Source organism: Centroberyx gerrardi, chromosome 11 (assembly GCF_048128805.1).
Source record: "Centroberyx gerrardi isolate f3 chromosome 11, fCenGer3.hap1.cur.20231027, whole genome shotgun sequence".
Taxonomy (NCBI): Eukaryota; Metazoa; Chordata; class Actinopteri; order Beryciformes; family Berycidae; genus Centroberyx; species Centroberyx gerrardi.
This window is the reverse complement of record NC_136007.1, coordinates 6878420-6898974: the sequence shown is the minus strand read 5'-3', so window position 1 is coordinate 6898974 and position 20555 is coordinate 6878420. Positions and strand designations below refer to the sequence as shown.

At 44.4% G+C, this 20555-nt stretch overlaps 1 protein-coding gene across 1 annotated transcript in view; it reads left to right on the top strand.

Annotated features, from left to right (window-relative positions):
* The window catches only part of jade2 (jade family PHD finger 2), a 193158-nt gene that overhangs the window by 42900 nt on the left and 129703 nt on the right, over positions 1 to 20555 (top strand). The window contains exon 4 of the mRNA XM_078286437.1: positions 19857 to 20014. Coding sequence (XP_078142563.1) covers positions 19857 to 20014 — 158 coding nt within the window. The remainder of the gene's footprint in view (positions 1 to 19856; positions 20015 to 20555) is intronic.

Here is a 20555-nt window from a genome sequence, read left to right as displayed (position 1 = left end):
TTGAGAGTTCTCTCTATGTCTGCATGTTTAAACATCTGCCTTGTAAAATAGCCAAACCCCCGATTCAATAACAGAATCATCAAATACACTCGAGAATAGTTCACCTAGCTTGCCAAGACCCAAAGGAAAGTTTCCATGTCCTGATTTATAATTTATCCTGATTTATAAATAAGTAATTAGCCAATTATAATGCCGCTATTAGAAATGCTAACACATTGTGTGGTGAGCAAGTCAAGTGGGCAAAAGAGGGAAGGACAAAAAAAACAAATGTGTGACTTTGTTTTCAGAATTAGAATAGAATTTTATTGTCCACCGCAGTGGAAAAATGTGACACAACACAATAAGTAAATACAACACAAAAAAATAATATACATAGCCAACAATTCCAAAACATAAGAGCAGTGATGGAGAGTTAAGAGTTCAGTAAGGTGATTGCATTCAGGATGAAGGACCTTTTGTACACATGCTTGGTTGCTCTTAAAACCACTAGAATCAATCAAAATAGAAATCATCCTACACTGGGTTTTAACACTAGAGAAGGCCAATCAGCTGTCAGTTAGTTACAGGAGGTGAATATAATTACAGCTCCTTGAGTGATCTTAAAAATCAATGGTTTGTACAGAAACCAGGTCTTGGAGGGACATTTGAGTCCCTGATGAAAGCTGAGATATTCCAATGCTAAAATTCAAAACAGCAGTCAGTTGATGGCGAACGTAACGAGCCTCCGTGCGCCGGATCCTCCTGACAGTTGTTTTCAAATTGCCTGCGCTCGCTTAGGTAATGTTGCGATCGAACGAGGACGTCGGAAAATGTCCTCGGGCTGTTGACGAGCCCGGTGGACCGCTCTCAAGTGTTTTTTAACAATTTGTATATTGAGCCAGCAGTTGTTTTTCCAAGGCAGGCGTTTATACATGCAGATGTGCAGACATTACCCGTGGATCACCATCAAAGTGCCGTTCTCCTCCGACGTATAAACCCACGAATGTGTGTCAGGTTGAGCGCAGATGTTCCCGGTGCCGCCGCAGGTACCGGCTCTCTACAGCACTGCTGGTCTAGAAATGTCATATGTATTAATGGTTAAGTTATCATGTGTACTGATACATGTGTATGAATGTGTGTGTGTGTGTGTGTGTGTTTTCGCAAAGATGAGTGTGTGTGTGTGTGTGTGTCCTAACAGTCTAGCAGCTGCTGTAGCTCATTAGAGTCTGGTAGAAACAGCTGTGAAACTCCATGGCAACCAGATGCAAACAGCTACAGGAATGCATGGAGTTGATGTTTCAGTTTCTCTCTCACACTCGCGCACGCACGCACACACACACACACACACACACACACACTCTCTCTCTCTCTGTGCCAAGCCCAGTGAATGGATGAGCAGCCTGGATGGATGGCAGAGAGCTTTGCATGTCGACACATACCAGCCGAGAGATGAGCGAATATCAACACACACACACACACACACACACACACACGCACACAGCCAACACAGCCTCCAGCCGTTGTATTAAACTGTCAGTATTGCTCCCGTTGCTCACCTGCCAGGTGCGCGGATCTAAAAAACCAACAGCTCTTCACTAACTGCTAAGAAGGCAGAGGGAAGGATGGAAGAAATGGAGGATGGAGGGATGGATGTTGAAAGCATGGCTTAGCTCTGTGGTTCTCCAACTTTCTGTCTTGTGGCCCCTTAAAACGAAGCAATGCCTACTAGGCTGCATATGCAGAGTGGTGTTAACACTTCAACCAAAGAACGATTTTCTCTTTTCAGGCTGTTTCATTTGGTTAATTAATCAGAGGAGGCTGAAAACTATTCAATATTTCACAAGAAAAAAAACAAAAATGAAGAAATGTATGTATGTTTTATGCTATAAACAGTGTTTGGTAACAGCTAACATTAACTAGCAAGCCAACCAGCCTAACGTCACTGGATTCTCCAAGAAGAGATGAAGGCAGCTGATTAATTAGGGAGCCTGAGAGCTTCAAACACATTCAAATAAATGATAATTAATTAGGTCAGTATGTCATCACCATGAATGCACCGTGATACTGTGCGGAGTCTGTGCTTGTTTTGCTAGTAGTGCTAAAAAGATGCTTGTGATAAGAAGGGGTTGTGCTTCTTGTTGTTGCTAAGTGACCATTGAAAGTGAACTCTTTTGCCAGTGAGCTCTTTGGCTAAAAGATAAAATATATGTTTTTTTAACTTGTAGCTCTTGGCTCTCTCAGCGCTAAACACATGCTAAACTCTCAGTGTCCTTTGAAAATAACAAGGAGGAGAAGCCGGCGCTTTGAAGAGTTCCTGGTGGACAGGTAACCGAAGAAGGCCTGCTGGAGAACCTCTTCTGAGGAAACACTAATGATTATCTGATAGAGTGTGTGTTTGTGTGTGTGTGTGTGTGTGTTTCTAACATCAGAGGGCTGGATACGTAGCTGGTGTGGAGAAAGTCTAGAGAGGAGGGAGAGAGACAAGAAGAGAAAGATGAAGACGAGGAGAGAGACAGAAGGAGTATGGGATGGGAGAGACAAATTAGCGAGATGGGAAAGAAAGAGTCGGAGAAGGAGAAATGGATGTAGTGACACCAAAACAAGAGGAGAAAGAGAGATTAACGGAAAAAGGGGGGGTTAAGATCGACGACAGGCACACGGCGAACGAAGGGAAGATCAATGAAAGAGAGCGAAAGAAAGAAAAAAGAAAGTGTACACGCCAGATAAAGACGCCTCAAAGAAGCCAGGAGAAAGGCACATAGCAAAGTAAAACTCCTCCGGCATATTAATTGTCGCACACAAACACCTTTCTTACTGGCTTTTTTCTCCCTCTTCGCCGTGCTGCACTTCAAAGCGGTCGTTTTGAAGTTTGACCCATCCGGGCCGCGGCGTCGGAGCCGTTCGCGGTGTTTGCGTGTCATCATTATCGCTCCCCCGGCGTCGGCGCCGCATGCCTAATTGATGCTCAGGAGGCTCAACTCCGCGTTTCTCTAAAAGATAAGTGCAAATCGGGCTCCAGCAGCCAACTCTGCATTACCCCTGCTGCCCTTACTCTCTCTCTCACACACACACACACACGCGCACACACACGCACACACACACACACACACCACCGTCACCACCGAGCGGACAGTCTCAAGGACACGGGGGAGGAAGAAGTATTTAAGCGGCGTGCAACTCTTCACTTTGATGAAAGTTTATATCCTGGAACTTCTTTTCTGTCGAGCGGCTAGACAGTGAAATAATGTTTAAATAAAAACTGTTATCATGACTAGACACATTTCCAGTACAGTGCAGACTAATATCTTTCACTTACTAGTGGCTACATGGGATTTTTTTTTATGCCTGTAAGGCTTTTCCCCTCCAAACCTCAATCTGCATCGCGTCAAACCAAGGTTTCGTTGACACTTCCTTCGAGTTACCTGAGTCATTTCCATACTTAAAAGAAAAATCCAACCTGAAACTGTTAAACGCTGTTCCTGATACAGCTACCGTCGGTGTGCCTTGCGTTTCTGGGCCTATTTTGTCGTTCGGTGGTGTATTTTTCTCATTCCTGCTGATTCAAACTGGCCAAGCGTAGACAATGTGACGTCACATCGGGATATATCCAGCACAGGCACAACCACCGACGTCCAACAATCAAACGGGGAGAAATCCATCACAGAAGAGGCAGAGAGACCAGTTTCTCCACCAACAGTAGCCTCAATAGACCAGAATGCAATGCAGCCACAAGACATTTTGAGACATTTTGAGTAGCGGGTGCAAATCTCGCTTTTTCTCAACTGGAAAAACTCTCGATCCGCTGACGCTATCGCTGCTGCTCTCCCCACGCACGCGTATTGAATGCAACAAGTTCAGGCCCGTTCTCTGAGGGTTGCCGAAAGGCATTCTGGGAAATGTAGGACATCACTAACTGAAGTAGAAGTGGACGAGGCTGGTTGAGGGGAAAGTGGGTACACCAGAAAAGTAAATTAGAACAATTCATAACAACATAACTCCTGGAACACATTGAACATCAAAGAGTGATGATATATTACAGTGTAGGAGGATCTGAGGGGGGATTTTTCCTTTTTTAAAATAAAGCAACTTTTGATGAGAGGTTGTGACTTAAAATGACTCACAACCTCTTAAGAGTTAGTGTGGGAGTTAATGTGACGCCAGCCGAGAAGTCGGTGTATTATTTTTAAGACTTCAGACTTGGGTCAACTGTTATTTGCAAATTCTTAGTGTTTGTTTTGGCCTGCCTGGAGAACTAGGTGGGCGGGGTTCAGTGCATCAGGACAAGTCAGATTGTTTCAGGAAAGTCACAGAAAAGTATATTAAATTGACTTAAAATACTTAAAAATCTGTGTTTGTTTCAGAAAGCCGGACTTCAGGTAAACTCGTCGTGCTTTCTGAGCCGACGGTGACGAATCGGCTTCCGTTTGACAAACTTCATTATTCGCTATTAGGAAATTCTGCTGGCACAAGACGCACTAGACACAGACATGCGACGCAGCATTAATCATGTAGTTGTTGTGGTTGTTTTTCAGCCACGCATCTCCAAAACTAGGTCACATCTCCCCCCCCCCCCCCCGCCCCTTGTATGCCATTTAACCAGATCCAGTGCCTGAGCCTGCCATACGAAGGATGATATTTGCATTGGGCTTTGTGGGGAGAAATTGGCTTATCGTTCCTGCCTCTAAGTCTCCCTCGCTCCCTCTCTCTCTCTCTCTCTCTCTCTCTCGTCTGTGACCCAGTTTTTTAACCTTTATTTATCGAGGGAAGGTTTGCTGAGCACGTGCGCTCTTTTTCGGCGACGCCTTGCTTCATATTCACGCAGTTACACACATTCACACCTGGGAGCTGCACGGTACAACTCCAATCTCAAGGCGGTCGTTGCGTGACAAGACACCCTTACTCATTCATTTTCCCCACACAGATTCTGTGGATTTGAACCGGCGACCCTGAGCCGCTTCTCTAACCTTTAGGCTACAACTCTGCCCAATGATAATATTACAATTTTATGAGGTGTTTTTGTTCCTGTCTCCAAGTCTCCCTTGCTGTCTGTCTTTATTAATCTTTATTAATCCATGGAAGGCTTGCTGAGCTCTTTTTCAGCCCATGCTATGCTTCATTTTCATGCAGTTACACACAATCACACCTGGGAGCTGCCTACAACCACAGTCTTATACTGAGCGCGTTTACATGCACACTAATATCCTGGTAACTGGGCATATAATTGGGCTATAATTCGACTGACGCATTTCCATGCACTCTAGTAATGCGATAACCTTGGTTTACATGATTCAGTCATAGTGAGTAAGTGACGTAAAACTCAAATTTCCTGCAGCTTATTTTCATCTGGTCAGGTTTCAGTGTCTCATTACTTTGCACTACTTACGGTTGCAAAACAGTTTAACAAACGTTTCCTCATCAGCCCAAAAGTCTTAGCGGCGTCCATGCTGTTAGTTGTTTCCTGCTTCCAGGGACGTTGTTCTCTATCTGGTTAAGATGTAAAAAACCGAAAGACATCAGACTAAGGGTAAACATGCGGCGAATAATTTGAAAGTTTGGGCAAAACCTGGCTGTGTTAATCGGGTTTCTCGGCCTTCATCCGATTAAGGAAATCGCACTGTGCTGTTTACACGACCACTTGAAAAATCGGGAATTGTGATTGGTTTACCAGTGTGCATGTAAACGCCACGGAGAAGCTCCGCTGAAGCAGTTCGGAGGTTAAGCGCCTTACTCAAGGCAGATGTTGAGGGAAAAGAGTTTCCCTGCCCAGACCTCCTCAGCCAGTCCGAGGATTCAACCCAGCAGCCGTTGGGGTCACGGTCTCGCTCATCTAACTTCTAGATGTAGATATTTAAATTGGGCTTTGTGGGCCCAATTTAAAGGGGGATGGATTATCATTTTTGCCTCTTAAGTTTTCTTTAAGGTTTCTTCTGTCTCTGACCCATTTTTTCCAAAAGACATGACTGCGAACGTGCGGGGAGGGGAGAGTTCTGGCTTGCTACAGGCCAAAAATCACATCTGTTTGAACGGGGGAGCGCAGTCAGTCAAAGCCTTATTGAAGCGGGAACAAAGCTTAATTGCGTGACCTTTGAGCGAAGACTTGGCAATCAGCCTGCCCTTGGCGTGGAGGAGCGCGGCGTCGCTCCACGCATCATTCAGGCCAAGGGCTTGTGATGAGGAGCTGTCGTTCAGAGGAATCTCAAAAGGACTCGTTCACTGTCTCGCCTCGCGCTAATGAGGTGCATAAATTGTAGGCTGGCTGCCTTTTGAGAGCCGAGCAAAACGAAAGCTAGGCTAATAGCTACGGATGTGACATTTCAGATGTAAGGAGGAGGGGGGGGGGGAGTGAGAACCGTAGAAAGAGCAAGAGGAAATCCTATTCACATTCTTATCAAATCCCTTATGTGTTATTTGAAAAGCGTAAAAGTCTGTAAGGGCTGTTGATGCAAGTGATTCAATTTAGAGAGTGATAATGTTTTTGCATAATAACGCCGACTCCCTTTACCGCCGCTTTTTACGCCTCCCCCATCCATCCCGGGTGTAAGCAGGGTGTAGCGAGCGCAATAAAAGGCTCCTTCAGGCCTCCGGACTCTTTGCCCCGCATGGTGCCTATTCTGCAGCGCTCACACAAGGAAAAAGACACCATCTGAGCTCTGCCAGAAGAAGAAAAGAGAGAAAATATTTTTTGAAAGGCACCTCAGGGTTCAGGCTTTTCCTTTAAATGGACATAAAAATCACAGGTGGGCTGTCAAAGAGTTAAATGTCGCCGCTTGTGGCATGAAAAGCTGGCGCTGCAGATGTAAGGTAACGTTTTTGATGTTTGTTTTTTTAAATATTTTTAGATACTTTCAAACCCCATAGTATAAATTCAAGAAATGCTTTTGATAGTCAAGCACAGAACAAAGCTCTTGTTCTTCATTCCCGTTTGCAAATACAAGTTGTTGTTTTTTTTACACACACATACACTACCAGTCAAAAGTTTGGACACACGCTGTTCTGTATTTTTACTATTTTTTCCACATTTTAGAATGATAGTAAAGAGTTCAAAACTATGAAATAACACAAATGGAATTATGCAGTGACCAAAAAAGTGTTAAACGAATCAAAACTATCTTATATTTTAGATTCTTTAAAGTTGCCACCCTTTGCCTTGATGGAAAGGCAAAAGGCTTTGGAAAGAAATTCATACATAGGATCAACTTCACTATTTATATTTGTCTAAAAAACAGATTTGAAGCATTTAAGCATAAGCCTTTAGATCAAAATGGCTTTAAGATAAGGAGTGCATTCAATCAGGTGTGTCCAAACTTTTTACTGGTAGTGTACATGCACACACACACACACACACACACACACACACACACACACACACAGGGGAAATCTGCTGGCCTTAAATGTGGAGTGTAGCGAGCGCTGTGCTAAAAGGCTCCAGCTGATCTGTGGGCTTTGAGCAGCATTGATCGTGTGCTGCGGGCTTATCCAGGAAGCCTGCGGAAATGTACCCTTAGTGTATGGTCTGGTTTCTCAAACTGCGGCTCTGGACCCAAAAGTCGGCCACAGCTCTACCTCTTTTAGGTCCCCGCATGATGAGTAATAGTCTGTTTTAATGTGTTTCTGAGGTAAGGGACTGATTTTGTCATTGATTTTAAGCGGAACTCTTTGAGATGACACCTTTGTTGCTAAGCGCTCATTCCCGTGGTGTTTCTGCACTGCACATCCCAGAGATCACCTGTCAATCAAACAGTGTGGGCGGAGCTTATATTTGCTGTTGTTGAAGTTTGAGTTGCTGTATGTGGCGCTCTTTTCTTTGTCTGTTCAGCTCACGCCAACTACCCAGTTCTTCTTCTGTTTATTCCAAACAAACCGCTGTTGCTGCTGCTAGATACGTGAAACGCATCACTTCCTGTGCGCCAGTGGATTTTTCCCCGGGAAAGACCTACCAGACACCGGGTGTTGAGAACAGCAAATGTGAAAGTTTTCATGAACTGGAGAGAGGTTGAATTCTGATTGAGAGCAGCAAAATAGACATTTATTGATAAGAAAATGTCATGGATTTTTACTGTAAGAACCCAGCCTTGATTCCCAGTACTTTCCACCTGGCTTTTCCTGACCCAAACTGACCTGTCTTACTCTACAAGTACCTTTCTTCCTCTCTTCCCTCTCTCTTTTTCTCTCTCAATCAGTCTCTCTCTTTCTCTGACAGCCTCGTCCACCGTCCAAAAAGCGCACGCATTTTTTTACAGACAGAGAAAGTGAGAGAAAAACAGAGAGAGAGAGGAGGAATGAAAGAGCCAGAATAAAAGGCCTCTCCTGGAAGAACATCAGGAAAGGAAGCTGTCCAGTTGGATTTGCACCTCTGTCTCTTTTTCTCTTTCTCGTATTCTCTCTCTCTCTCTCTCTGTTTATCTCTCCCCTCGGTCTTTCTGTTTCTGTCTTTCTCCTCCCCTCTTTCTCATTCTCCGTCTTCTCTCTCTGGATCGGCGTGCTGGGAGAGGAGGTGAAGGAGCCCGAGGTTTTCTCTCTCTCTCTCTCTCTCGTTTTCATCCTGTTTCTTTCTTTTCTGTCCCTTCTATCTTTCTTTCCCTCTTTCTTGCGCTGGGCTTTCCTTCTCCCTCTCCCTCTGTCTCCTCCTCTTCTCTCTCCTGTGCTTTGACCGGGAGAAATAAAAAAAGAAGAGAGAGGCAGCCATCTTTCTGAGCCTGTGGCCCTGTGATAAAGACGAACATGGGAAAACATTGGTACCGCACTAGAAAACAAACTGGCTGGGAGGAGATTCAGAAGTAAAAGAATTGATTGAAATTTGTGTGTGTGTGTGTGTGTGTGTGTGTGTGTGTGTGTGTGTGTGTGTGTGTGAGTGAACACACTCACCTACATGCATTTCCATCTACAAGTGTGTGCACTTGTAGAAGAGTTTGAGTCACCCAACCAAGTTTATAACTAGTTCAATTCATTACGAATGTTTGTGGTCTCAAAGTAACGGCTGCCTGTCTCAGTCCAGGTTAGAGTGTGTGTGTGTGTGTGTGTGTGTGTGTCTGTGGCTAGGGAGTGGCTTTGGGAGTGGTTGCTCTAGATGCCCAGGGTGTCTGTCTGCTTGGGGGGGAAAGGCAACAGAAGTGTGTGTGTGTGTGTGTGTACATGCACACACACTGAAATCACTAAACATCTCTCTCGTTGGCTGTGAGTCACTGGGCTAATGCACTGACCACACACACACACACACTCGCGCGCACACACACACACACACACACTCACACCAAACCATCTTTCTGTCTCTCTCTGCGTCTCACTTTCTCTCTCTCTCTTACTCACTTACACACACACACGCACGCACGCACACACACACACACACACACCTCCCCTCTCTCTCTCTCTCTCTCTCTCTCTCTCAAGCCCCCTTTCTCTCTTTCTCTATCTACTTCTCACTCTGTTTCTTAAACGCTTACTCACACTCTCGCTCTCTTTCTGTCTCTCTGTCTCTCTCTCTCACACACACACACACACACACATACAAACACACACACATACACACACGCCTCTTCCCGACTCCTGTGGACCTTCCAAACAGCCAATCATTAGAGCCCGGCCCTGTGCTGTGATGTGGCTGCTAAAATTAGCTTCCTCTCTCTGTGAGTCGACATCTGCCATGACGCACTGAGGAGAGCCAGGTAGCCATGACACCCAGAGAGGAGGAGGAGGAGGAGAGGAAGAGAGGAAGAAGAAGAGGAGGTGTGTGTCTCCTCTTCTCCTCTCCCCTCCTCTCCTCTCCTTTCCTTTCCTTTCCTTGTTTCCTTTCTTCTACTCTCGTTTTTCATCTCTTCTCCTCCTCTCTACTTCCCTCTCGTCTCCTCTCTTCTCCTCTCCTCTCTGCTCTTCATTACTTTCTCAACTTCTCCCTCTTTCTATTTCTTGTCTGCTTGCTTCTATTCACCTGCTTTTTCTTCACTTCTTATCAATCCTTTCTCCTCACCTTTCACCTGCTTTCTATCTATTTGATGCCTCTCTGGTTTCTAAGTTTCTTTTCTTCACTTTTCTCTCCGGCAGCATTGGAAAGTTGTATGTAGATTGGAATCCTTTCAATCCTTTATGCTAAAGTCCAAAGCTGTTTTTGTTTAGCCTCGACCCCAGTTAGGCCTTCATCTGAAATACTGAGACGAGGTCTGACTTACTGTACACTGCTGTCGACGCAGCTTTTATTACCTGTCTGTACAGTACAAAGTGGCTATTATAAACCTTCATGACTAGTATCTGTGTAGTCCTGGTTCAGTCGGTACAGCATGGCACTAACACCGCCAGGGGGTCTCAAGGGGTTCGACTCCCCGTGTAGCTCAGTGGGATGGACAGAGTATCCACGGGTCCTTCAAAGGTCTGGAAAAGTCTTACGTTTCCTAAATTTAGGTCCTTAAAAAGTCTTAATTATTGGAAGTGTTGCATTTTTTTTTCACCATGAAATGACACATTGTTTGTGTTGCATGTCCACTCCTCTGATTAATACAGAACAGGCTCAGTAGTACAACATGCAGAACATTGTTTTTCCATCATGTCTGCTTTATTAAACAAAATTTGACTTCATGGCCTTTAACAATTAATTTCCTGTTGTCCTTTTTCTTTTACTGCCCATTTCTAGTTTCTGAACTTTGATTAGTTACGTTATGGCCATTGGCAAGTTTTGTTTCTTTATTTTGATTTTTTAATTGGTCTTAAAGTCCATTCCAGGTAGCGTTAAAAGACTTTATTTTGGCTTTCTGAAACCTGCAGAGACCCAGGTAGAGAACGGCCCATTCTGTAAACTTGAACTCATCGTACAGTAAGGCACTGGGGATAAAAGGTCCCACCAAGTACAAGATTACACAATTGACAACATCATGAACAGTAAAACCTCTGGCTAGCTCACAGATGTTTTTCTCTCCTACGTCATCTTTTGGCTTTTCCACAGTTTAGACCTAAAGGCTGTGTTTGTTTACACTGTGGCCTGAAAAAAAGAGCTGTACTCGCACTATAAAACCCGACGGGACTCCAGAATGGACAGAGAAAAGAACAAGGAAAGCTCTAGCTCATTCACTTCTTTATCTTTATTGGAAGAGGCGACCAGACGAGCACGTGACATGTGCATGTGTGTCCATTTTGCTAGACTTCAACATCCCGTTTGTCTTCGCCGCCACGATCGGCGCCAAAAGTTGGGAAAATTCAACTTTTGTCGCCAAGCTCAGGTGGCAGTGGCTGAGATTCCCATCGTTCTCCTATTGAAAACAATGAACATGCAGTTTGCTGTCTATTGCATACTGCCACAATGTGAATGCAGCATAATTATTGATTATACCTTTGCCATTATTGATTAGGCCTTTCCCTTAGAAGTCCCCAGACAGACCTGCTTGAGGAGCTTCGGCTTGGCGAATCTCCTCTAAATACACGTTTTGTAGACTCGGTTTTATGCAAAGGTTTAATTTGAGGGTTTAGAGTGAAAGAGGCATAGATGACCTTTTCCTAATTTCGTAGCAGAGCAAAAACAAAACTTTAAACGACTGCATGTGTTTTATTCACAACCTAACATAGGAACCATTCATACTTTTACAGACATTAAGATTCATAAAAATGATGTTTGATAAAAAGCTATCAAAAAGTTTGTTTGTTTTCACTAAATTTGCTCTAGGGTTTTCCCTCGAGTCTTTTGGATTTTTCCCTTTATTTTGATTTTGTTTATGGTTACAAATGTGTTGTTTTGATCAACAGATAGAGCTCAAAAAGAGCTTTTCAATACCAAAATGTCACTTAACCCTCGCGCTAAACCCTCTGTTCCTTGTTGTCGACATCAGCTGATATTTGCTGTGAATTGGTTTTATTTGCTGTAAAGCGTGTCTGGAGGACTAAACAGATAAAATTGACCACTGTGTTTTACAGTAGTTAGTTTCAGGCACACTCGCCCCGCCGCCCCGCCGCCCTTATGGGTACTTGACACCTCATGGGGCGCTGATAACTGTCGCATTAGGGTCGCTCCCATAATCACAGTAAAGAACGCCCTCTCAGATTTTAGTAGTGTAATAATAATAACAGTGAGATGATAAGTGAAGGGCAGGACATCCTCTCTCTCATTGTTCCCTTGCGTTTCAAAGTCATGCGTGAACAAGGCTGATTATTGTCCAAGATAACCGGTGAGTCAAATGTCAGTTCGGTGTTTGATGTCAGCTGGCCTTTAAAGCCTCTTAAAACACTTTGTCAGTGCTAGGAAACTGGCTCAGCAGCACCATAATAACATGGTCTATTGTGAGTGTAGGTGGGTGGGTGTGTACCCGTGTGTGTGTGTGTGTGTGTGTGTGAGTGTGTGTGTGTGTGTGTGTATAAGCAAGCATGTATGCATGCATGTGTATGTCTGTCTGTGTGTCAATGTATGTGTGCATACTGTATATGAAATGTGTGTCTAAGTGGGTGTGAGTGTGTGAGTTTCTTCTCCTGTGTGTATCTGTGTGTACGTGTTGTGTGTGTGTGTGTGTGTGTGTGTGTGTGTCCGTACAGTATATCTGTGTGTGTGTTTGCGTCTGGGTGTGTGTTCAAACGTGTGTTCCTGCTTTTGTGTTTATGTGTACCTGTCAGTGTGTGTATGTATCTGGAGTTGCGTATCTGTCTGTGTGTGTCTCTCTCTATCTGTGTGTGTATCAGTGGGCGTGTGCATGTGTGTGTGTGTGTGTGTGTTTCCTGGTTTGGAAATGTCAGCTTTCAACAGTCATCCTCCTCATCATCCTCTGTGGTTTCTGCTCGGTTCGGCTCCGGGGGGAAGCAGACAGCGCTAATCTATCACCGCTCTGCAGATGGTCAGAGATAGGAGTCAGTCCACAGCAGAAGGGAGACAGACAGACTGCTTCATACAGCAGACAGACAGGTTTAATTAGAGACTTCAGAGAGGCAGGTTAGCGCTGTGACTGGAAGGTCGCTGGGTTCGAATCCCCACGTCAGCTGGGAAAAAGTCTGATTTCTTTTTTGTATCTCGGAATAATATAACATAATCTACAAGTAGTGGCAGTTTCTTGTTGCTGTTGTGGCCCACCAGTACTGAGCAAGTATATAATGACTATATTATTAATAGTAGTGGAAGTAGCAGAAGTGGCATAGTAGTACTAGTAGTGGCAGCAGCAGTAGTACTACAAGTAGTAGTGGCAGCAGTACTAGTGGTAGCAGTAGTGGCAGCAGTATTGGTAGCAGCAGCATCAGCAGTAGTACTGTAGTCGTAGTAGTAGCAGCAGTAGTAGTAGTAGTAGTATTTGTAGCAGCAAGAGTAGTACTATAAGTAGCAGCAGATTAAATCCTGTCATAGCAGCAGTAGTACTTATAGTAGTATCAGCAGGAGTACTAGTACTAGTGGCAGCAGTAATAACAACAGTTGTGGTAATAGTAGTATTAGTAGCAGCAGCAGTAGTAGTAGTATTAGCAGCAGCAGAAGAAGTAGTAGTAGCAGCAGCAGTAGTAGTACTCGTAATAGTTGTAGTAGTAGTAGTTGTTGTAGTAGTGGCAGTAGCAGTAATAGTTGTAGTAGTATTAGTAGTAGTAGCAGTAGTAGTAATAGTTGTAGTAGTAGTAATAGCAGTTGCAGTAGTAGTAGTAGTAGTAATAGCAGTTGCAGTAGTAGTAGTAGTAGTAGTAGTAGTAGTAGTAGTAGTAACAGCATTAGTATAGCTGCATCAGTGATCCCAGTCATTACTAATCAATACGGCCTGTGTTGGTAACAGACATCATCTATCGACTGATTCCTGATAGATCCTTGAGTTGGATTGATGGTTGCAGACAGGAGTCTTTACACAGAGAGCACTGGATGATCCCCATGTATGCCAGGGTTTCTGGGTGTGATTATTAATGCCTGTCAGGATGGCAACTTCCCCCCTCTCCCCACACACACACACACACACACACACACACACACACACACACACACACACACACACTCACACCCTTCCCCCTGCTCGTGTCATCAGTCCAGACCTAGATTGGACTTAATGAGAGCTCTGCATGGATACAGCTCATAACTCTACACAGCATACCGACCCACTGACTGACTGGGGAGAGAAAGGTGTGTGTGTGTGTGTGTGTGTGTGTGTGTGTGTGTGTGTGTGTCCCTGCTCTCTCAGTACTGCTGAGTTAGTGTTAGCGAGTCAGCTCACATGGGGAATGTCCTGTCTGTCTACCTACCTGTCTCTCTGTCTGTACCTGCATTCACTCTTTCTGTTCCTCTGACTAACTAGCTGGGTTTCCATCCATGAATGTGTCTTTTCGCAAATTACGATTGATCAAATTCGGAAAGCTGAAATGGAAATGTCAAAATCCAATATTATTTCCTCATTATCAGAAAAAAGTTTTTACTCTTGATTGAAATGGGAAATCTTTTTGGCATTTAAAAAAAAAATCCTAGAAGCTGATTTATTCGCTTCAGCCCAGCTAAAGGAAACACACCTAACTTTGCAACATTTTCTAAAGTTTGCATACATTTTGCCTGGTGACTGTCTGTCTGTCTGCCTGTCTGCCTGTCTGTCTGTCTGTCTGTCTGTCTGTCTGTCTGTCTGTTTTCCAGTTTTTCTACCCGCGGCCCTCTACCTGTCTGACTCTCCCCTCTGCCTGTCTACCTGTGTGTCTCGGTCTATCTGCCTGTTCTTTTGATATTGCTCCTTTTCCATCTGTCTGCCTGCCATCTATCACCGAGGCCGGGCGACTCCCAAGTGTGTGTCACAAAAAGAGAGAGAGAGTGAGAGGGGAAAGAGAATGGAAATGGAGAGAGAGAGAGAGAGAGAAAGAGAGAGAGAGAAACAGGGCAGGAGAACATAAAACTGTGGGAGCTTGTAATAGTGTTTCCTAGACATTAATTAGCCGCAGTCGGTCCTGTACAAACACACAGTAATAAAACTGATATACTGAGACACTCTCCTCTCCTCTCCTCTCCTCTCCTCTCCTCTCCTCTCCTCTCCTCTCCTCCTATCACCTTGTCTGCTCATTTTCTCTCCTCTTCCCTCGTCTCTTCCCTTCACCTCTCCTTCTTTCCTCTTCTCTCCACAGATAGGGAAAGGAGGAGAGAAAAAAACAACACTAATAGGTGAAAGGAGAGAAGGAGAGGCGTAGGGAAGTATAAAGCAGAACAGAGAGAATGTAGATGGAAGAGGAGGAAGAAAGAAAAAGTGATAGAGAGAGAGAGAGATTAAGGAGGAGTGGATCGCCCTCAGTCTCTGTCTGTCCTCCCCTCTTATTGCTGAAGGGGAAGGGAAGATTCATCATGGCCTTGGCTCACTGTCTGGCACGCACACACACACACACACACACACACACACACACACACACACACACACACACACACACACGCACACACAGTTGAATACCCATACACTCAAACACACACAACTTCACAGAAGCACAAGCACGCAGTTGCACACACTCACACAAACACACAGTCACATGCACACACACACACACACACACACACACGCACATATACATTCACACAGTAGTACTATACACGCACACACACTCTCACATACACACACACACACACACAGTTGTAAACACACATACAGCGGCGTACATAAACATGCACACACACACTTGTACACACACAAACATGAACGCACTCACTTACACAGTCATATGTACAAACTCATACACACACACACACACACACACTCTCAATCACTCTCACACACACACACACACACACACACACACGGCTCCTTGCTCCATTGCATTATTTATTTGCGCTGGCTGGCAGACAGTGGAGGCAGCCAAGCAGCAGAGGGATGCTGCTTTTTACATATGGCCTTTTCATATACTACTCTGTCACACACACACACACACACACACACACACACACACACACACACGCACACACACACACCCTGGTCTTATCCTCTTCTGTCCTTGTCTGTCATCCCTCTCTCCACTTAAATTAATATCACTCTCTCTTTCTTTCTCTCTTGCTCGCTTCCTCTCTCATTCCTCTCATACTTGGCAATTTGTCTTCTCTTCTCTCCTTCTCTCCTCCTCCCTCATCTCTCTCTCCCCTCTTACCTCGTCCTTCTCTCATCCCTGCATTGCGATCATGCTTCTTTCTTTCTCTCCCCTCTGCGTTCCATGCCCATTTCTCTTCCCTCCCACCCTTTTCTTTTCTCCTCCTGCCCTTTCCCATCCCTCTTTCTCCTCCAATAATCTCTCCTCTCCTCTCCTCTCCTCTCCTCTCTTCTCCTCTCTCCGCTCCTCTCCTCACCTCTCCTCTCTTTTCTTCTCTTCTCTTTTCTCTTCTCTTCTCTCCCCTCTCCTCTCCTCTCCTCTCCTTTCCTTTTCTCTCCTCTCCTCTCCTCTCCTCTCCTCTTAATTTCTTTCCAATACTCTGGTCAGAAAGGTCAGCTCCTCTGGGACTCGATGGCAAATATATATTACTGCTGCTGCTACTATCTCTCTATTAACTCTCTCTCTCTCTCTCTCTCTCTCTCTCTCTCTCTCTCTCTCTCTGTCCTTCTCTGTCTCACACAGTAGCTATGTTTCTGTCCAACACTCAAACTTGTACGCAGACTTTTGAAATGTCACGAAAAATTCAAAAAGTCCAAAGCCACTTTTTTGAACTGTTATGCAGTGAAATTCCTACCGAGCCTATACGTCATTCTTTATTTGACAAATGCGTTTACATTGTTATTTATCGCATAATTACTTTATCGACAAAGATACTTTCCGTTTGAAGCCAGCTTAAAAACTTTGTATGAGATATTGGGGAAAAATTGTGATCAAATTTAGCTTTTCTAATTCGATACGGCATAGTTTGTATAAACATACTTGGATGGAAAACCATCTGCTCTCTCTCTTTTCCTCTCTCCCTGCCTCTCTTATCTCTTGCCCTTTCTCTGCCTTTGCCTCCGTTACTGAGTGTCTCTCTTATCTCTTTTGCTTACTCTCTCTCTCTTCTCTCTCTCTCTCTCTGTCAGCGTCTCTCTCTTGCTCTCTGTTTTTTAGGTTTCTCCTCATAATATTTTATTTGCTTTTTTTCTTTTATGGCTCACTTTTATCTCCCTTCTTCCAGCTCTCCTTCTTTTCACAGAGTTGTTCATCCCCCAACAGTCTTTTTTTGGACACCCGGTCTACCTCATGTCCCTTAGGTAGGAAGAAACTGGGGGATGGAGGGATGAGGGTGAAATGAGGGAGGGAGGGAAGGACAGAGGGAAGAGGAGAGGTTAATGGAGAGATGGAGGAGGGAGCGAGGGAGGAGGACGGAGGAGAAGAGCTAATAAAGCAGGGATAAGGAGGCTTAGAAAGTAATGATAAAATGTAGAGTGAAGTCATACGGTTGATTTGGCACCGCTGTGTGTGTGTGTGTGTGTGTGTGTGTATGTGTGTGTGTTTTTGTGTGTTGCTTGTTGTTCTGTGTGGGTTTTTCTGTGTGTGTGTATGCGTGTGTGTGTTCTTGGCTGATGTCCTTGACTATATGACTGATAATATCATTGCTTCAGGTCCCTGTGAGGGCATAGAGAGAGACAGACTGTTTGTGTGTGTGTGTGTGTGTGTGTGTACAGTACATGTGAGAGTGAGTGTGTGTGCCTACGTGCATACACACACTCCCTCAGGTCTTCAAAACATTACCCCACACACACCTTGTTCATTATCTAATCCATCCAGAATCCACCCACACTCCTACACACACACACACACACACACACACACACACACTGCTATCTGAGCAGTCATGATTGGCCGCTGACCTTTCAGTGATACGGGAAAAGGAAGCGTCCTTCAGTTGCGCTGTATTTGCATGTATACACAGATGTAGCTAGCGGCAACTGTAAAGGTTTCCTGGTTAACATCAATGATTTACACTAATGGTTACCATGACAACAGTAGAGCTCATTCTGTCAGGTAACGTAAAGTAAATATCAGCATGCCGACTCATCTATGCTATCAACCACCGCTAGCTGAGATGCTGAGATACTAATTTCAGAGCGTTAAGCAAACGGTAAGCTAGCTATATGATTAGCAAAGACAAGTTAGCATTATTTTCTTATCTTCACAGCAGTGGCTGAAGACAAGAGCTTGGGCTTGCAGTCACATATCAGTCAAAATTACTATGAAGACACCAACATTAGCTTGTAAGACATTAGCTAGTAAAACATTAGGTAGTAAAACATTAGGTAGTAGCCATCATTAGCTAGGAAAACCAAATAATTTGCCATGGTAGAACTGGTTTGAAACTCAGGCTTCAAAAACTATGGTAAGGACTTCCCATTCACTACAATACAAATTTTGCTGTAGGCTTTACTTACTAGTTTATCTCCAGTTAACGATAATGTTCATGGTCCTGGTGCATCTGACTATGTGATTAGCAAAGCCGAGTTAATATTACAGACCAGAGTTTGGTCTGTTACAGTCACATCCTAAAAATAAGTTTGAGTTGACGCATTTATCAGTCAGAATTACTATGAAGACACCAACATTAGCTAGTAATGCATTAGCTAGTAGCCAATATTAGCTAGTAAAACATTAGCTAGTAACCAATGTTAGCTAGTAAAACATTAGCTAGTAGCCAGCATTAGCTAGTAAAACATAAGCTAGTAGCCAACATTAGCTAGTAAAACATAAGCTAGTAAAACATTAGCTAGTAGCCAACATTAGCTAGTAAAACATAAGCTAGTAAATCAAATAACAAATTAATATCAGTATTTGAAACTCTAACTCGAACATGTTTGAAACTGAAAAGCTTCAAGGTGTGGACTTCCCATTTGCTACAACACAAATGATACAGACGTATCTGACTTTTCCCTCTTTAGATTCCTGCTAACATCTTTCAGTGTGTGAACAAAAGCAGGATATTAAGTCACTTTGCTGTGATTTGTGGTTTTTGGTGTAGGACTGTTGGTATTATAGTAAATTCTTGGATAATGACAGGCGTTTTTTGCCAGGTATTGGCCCATCATCTGATAGCTGTATCAGCAGCAGCATCTCTGCCTAAATCCCTCAGGTTGCCGCAGTAATGTGCATTACAAACGTCCTGGAGAGTTTCGTGGGAAGTTCCATTGGAAGCTTCTTGTGAATATTAACCGCATCCATAGCTAAGTAAAATTGTGGTGTGTAATTGAAATGCCTTGAGTCACTGGAAAGCAATGCTTAAAATTAGATCAGCGATCAGATGGATGGGGTTGATAAGACGTTACTGTTGTAATTTGGTTAGAGTCACATACTTTCCCTCCCTCCCTCTCCTCCTCCTCCCTCTTCTCTCTCCCTCCCTCTTTTGTCTCCCCCCTTCCTCCTTCACCTTTCTCCCTCTCTTCCTCCCTTATCTTTCCTTTCTTTTTCCTCTTCTCTCCCGTATTCCATTGTTCCTCCCTCCTCTTCTCTCTCCCTTCCCTTTCCTCCTCATTCCTCTTTACCTTTCTTCCTCCCCCCATCTCTCCCTCACTCTCCTCCTTCTTCCCCTTCCCTTCCTTCCTACCCCCTCCTCTCTCCCTCCCTCCTTCCTCGCTTCCCTCCTTGTTCCCTTTTCTTCCCCCCATCATGCTCCATTTCCTCCTCATTCTCCTCTCGCCCCCCTTCCTCACTTTTTCCTCCTCCCTCACCATCTCTTTCACTCTCCCCGCTCCCTTCTTTCCTCCCTCTTCCTCCTTCCCACTTTCTCCCTAGTTCCCCATCAGCTTCCCTTTCTCCCTCTCTTCCCTCCTTTCTCTCCCTCCCTCCTTCCCCCTCTCTCTCCTACCTTCCTTCCTTCCCTCCTCTCCTTTTAATCCCTTTCTCTAAAGACTCAGAAATGTATGCTCAAAAGTGAACTGATCCAAGTTGATATTTTAATCATTATCTTTTTTCCCCTCCCTCCTCTCTTTCTCTCTCTCTCTCTCTCTCTCTCTCTCTCTCTCTCTCTCTCCCCCCCCCTCTCTCTCCAGGTATTTCGTACCGACTTCATCACGGCCATGAAGCTGCCGGACTCGGCGCAGCTCGGCCCGGACGACTTCTACGTGCTGTCGGACCCCTGGAGGCAGGAGTGGGAGAAGGGAGTCCAGGTCCCCGCCAACCTGGAGGCCATACCAGAGCCTGTCGTCAGGTGGGACACACACTCACACACAACAGACACACACACGCACACACGCACACACGCACACACGCACACACTCTCCCATGAGCTCACTCCAGAGCTTTGTAGGCTTTGTTTGAAGCAAGGGACTACAGCTATTTCTCATTTTTCTCAGTTTTCATTTTTTTCATTTCATTTTCATTTAACCTTAATATAATACATTGAATGGAGCCGGATGGAGTTAATAATATATAAGAGTTCGACAGAAACACAAAAGCTTTTCTATGGTGGTAATGGCTGCCCATTTAAATACTACAGACGGTGTGGGTGTCAGTTTAATAGTGATTCACAACCACACATCCAGTTCAGCCTCAGGCTGCAACGTACTGAAATACACATAGACATTATGGCACTATGTAAACAGACAGAAATATAGCACAGAAATTGGCAGATTATAAAGGCTTTTTTCAGCTGATTCCACTTATTATCATTTTCTATCAGAGAGTGAGACAGACAGACACACACACACACACACACACACACACACATACAGATTCGTACAGACATGCAT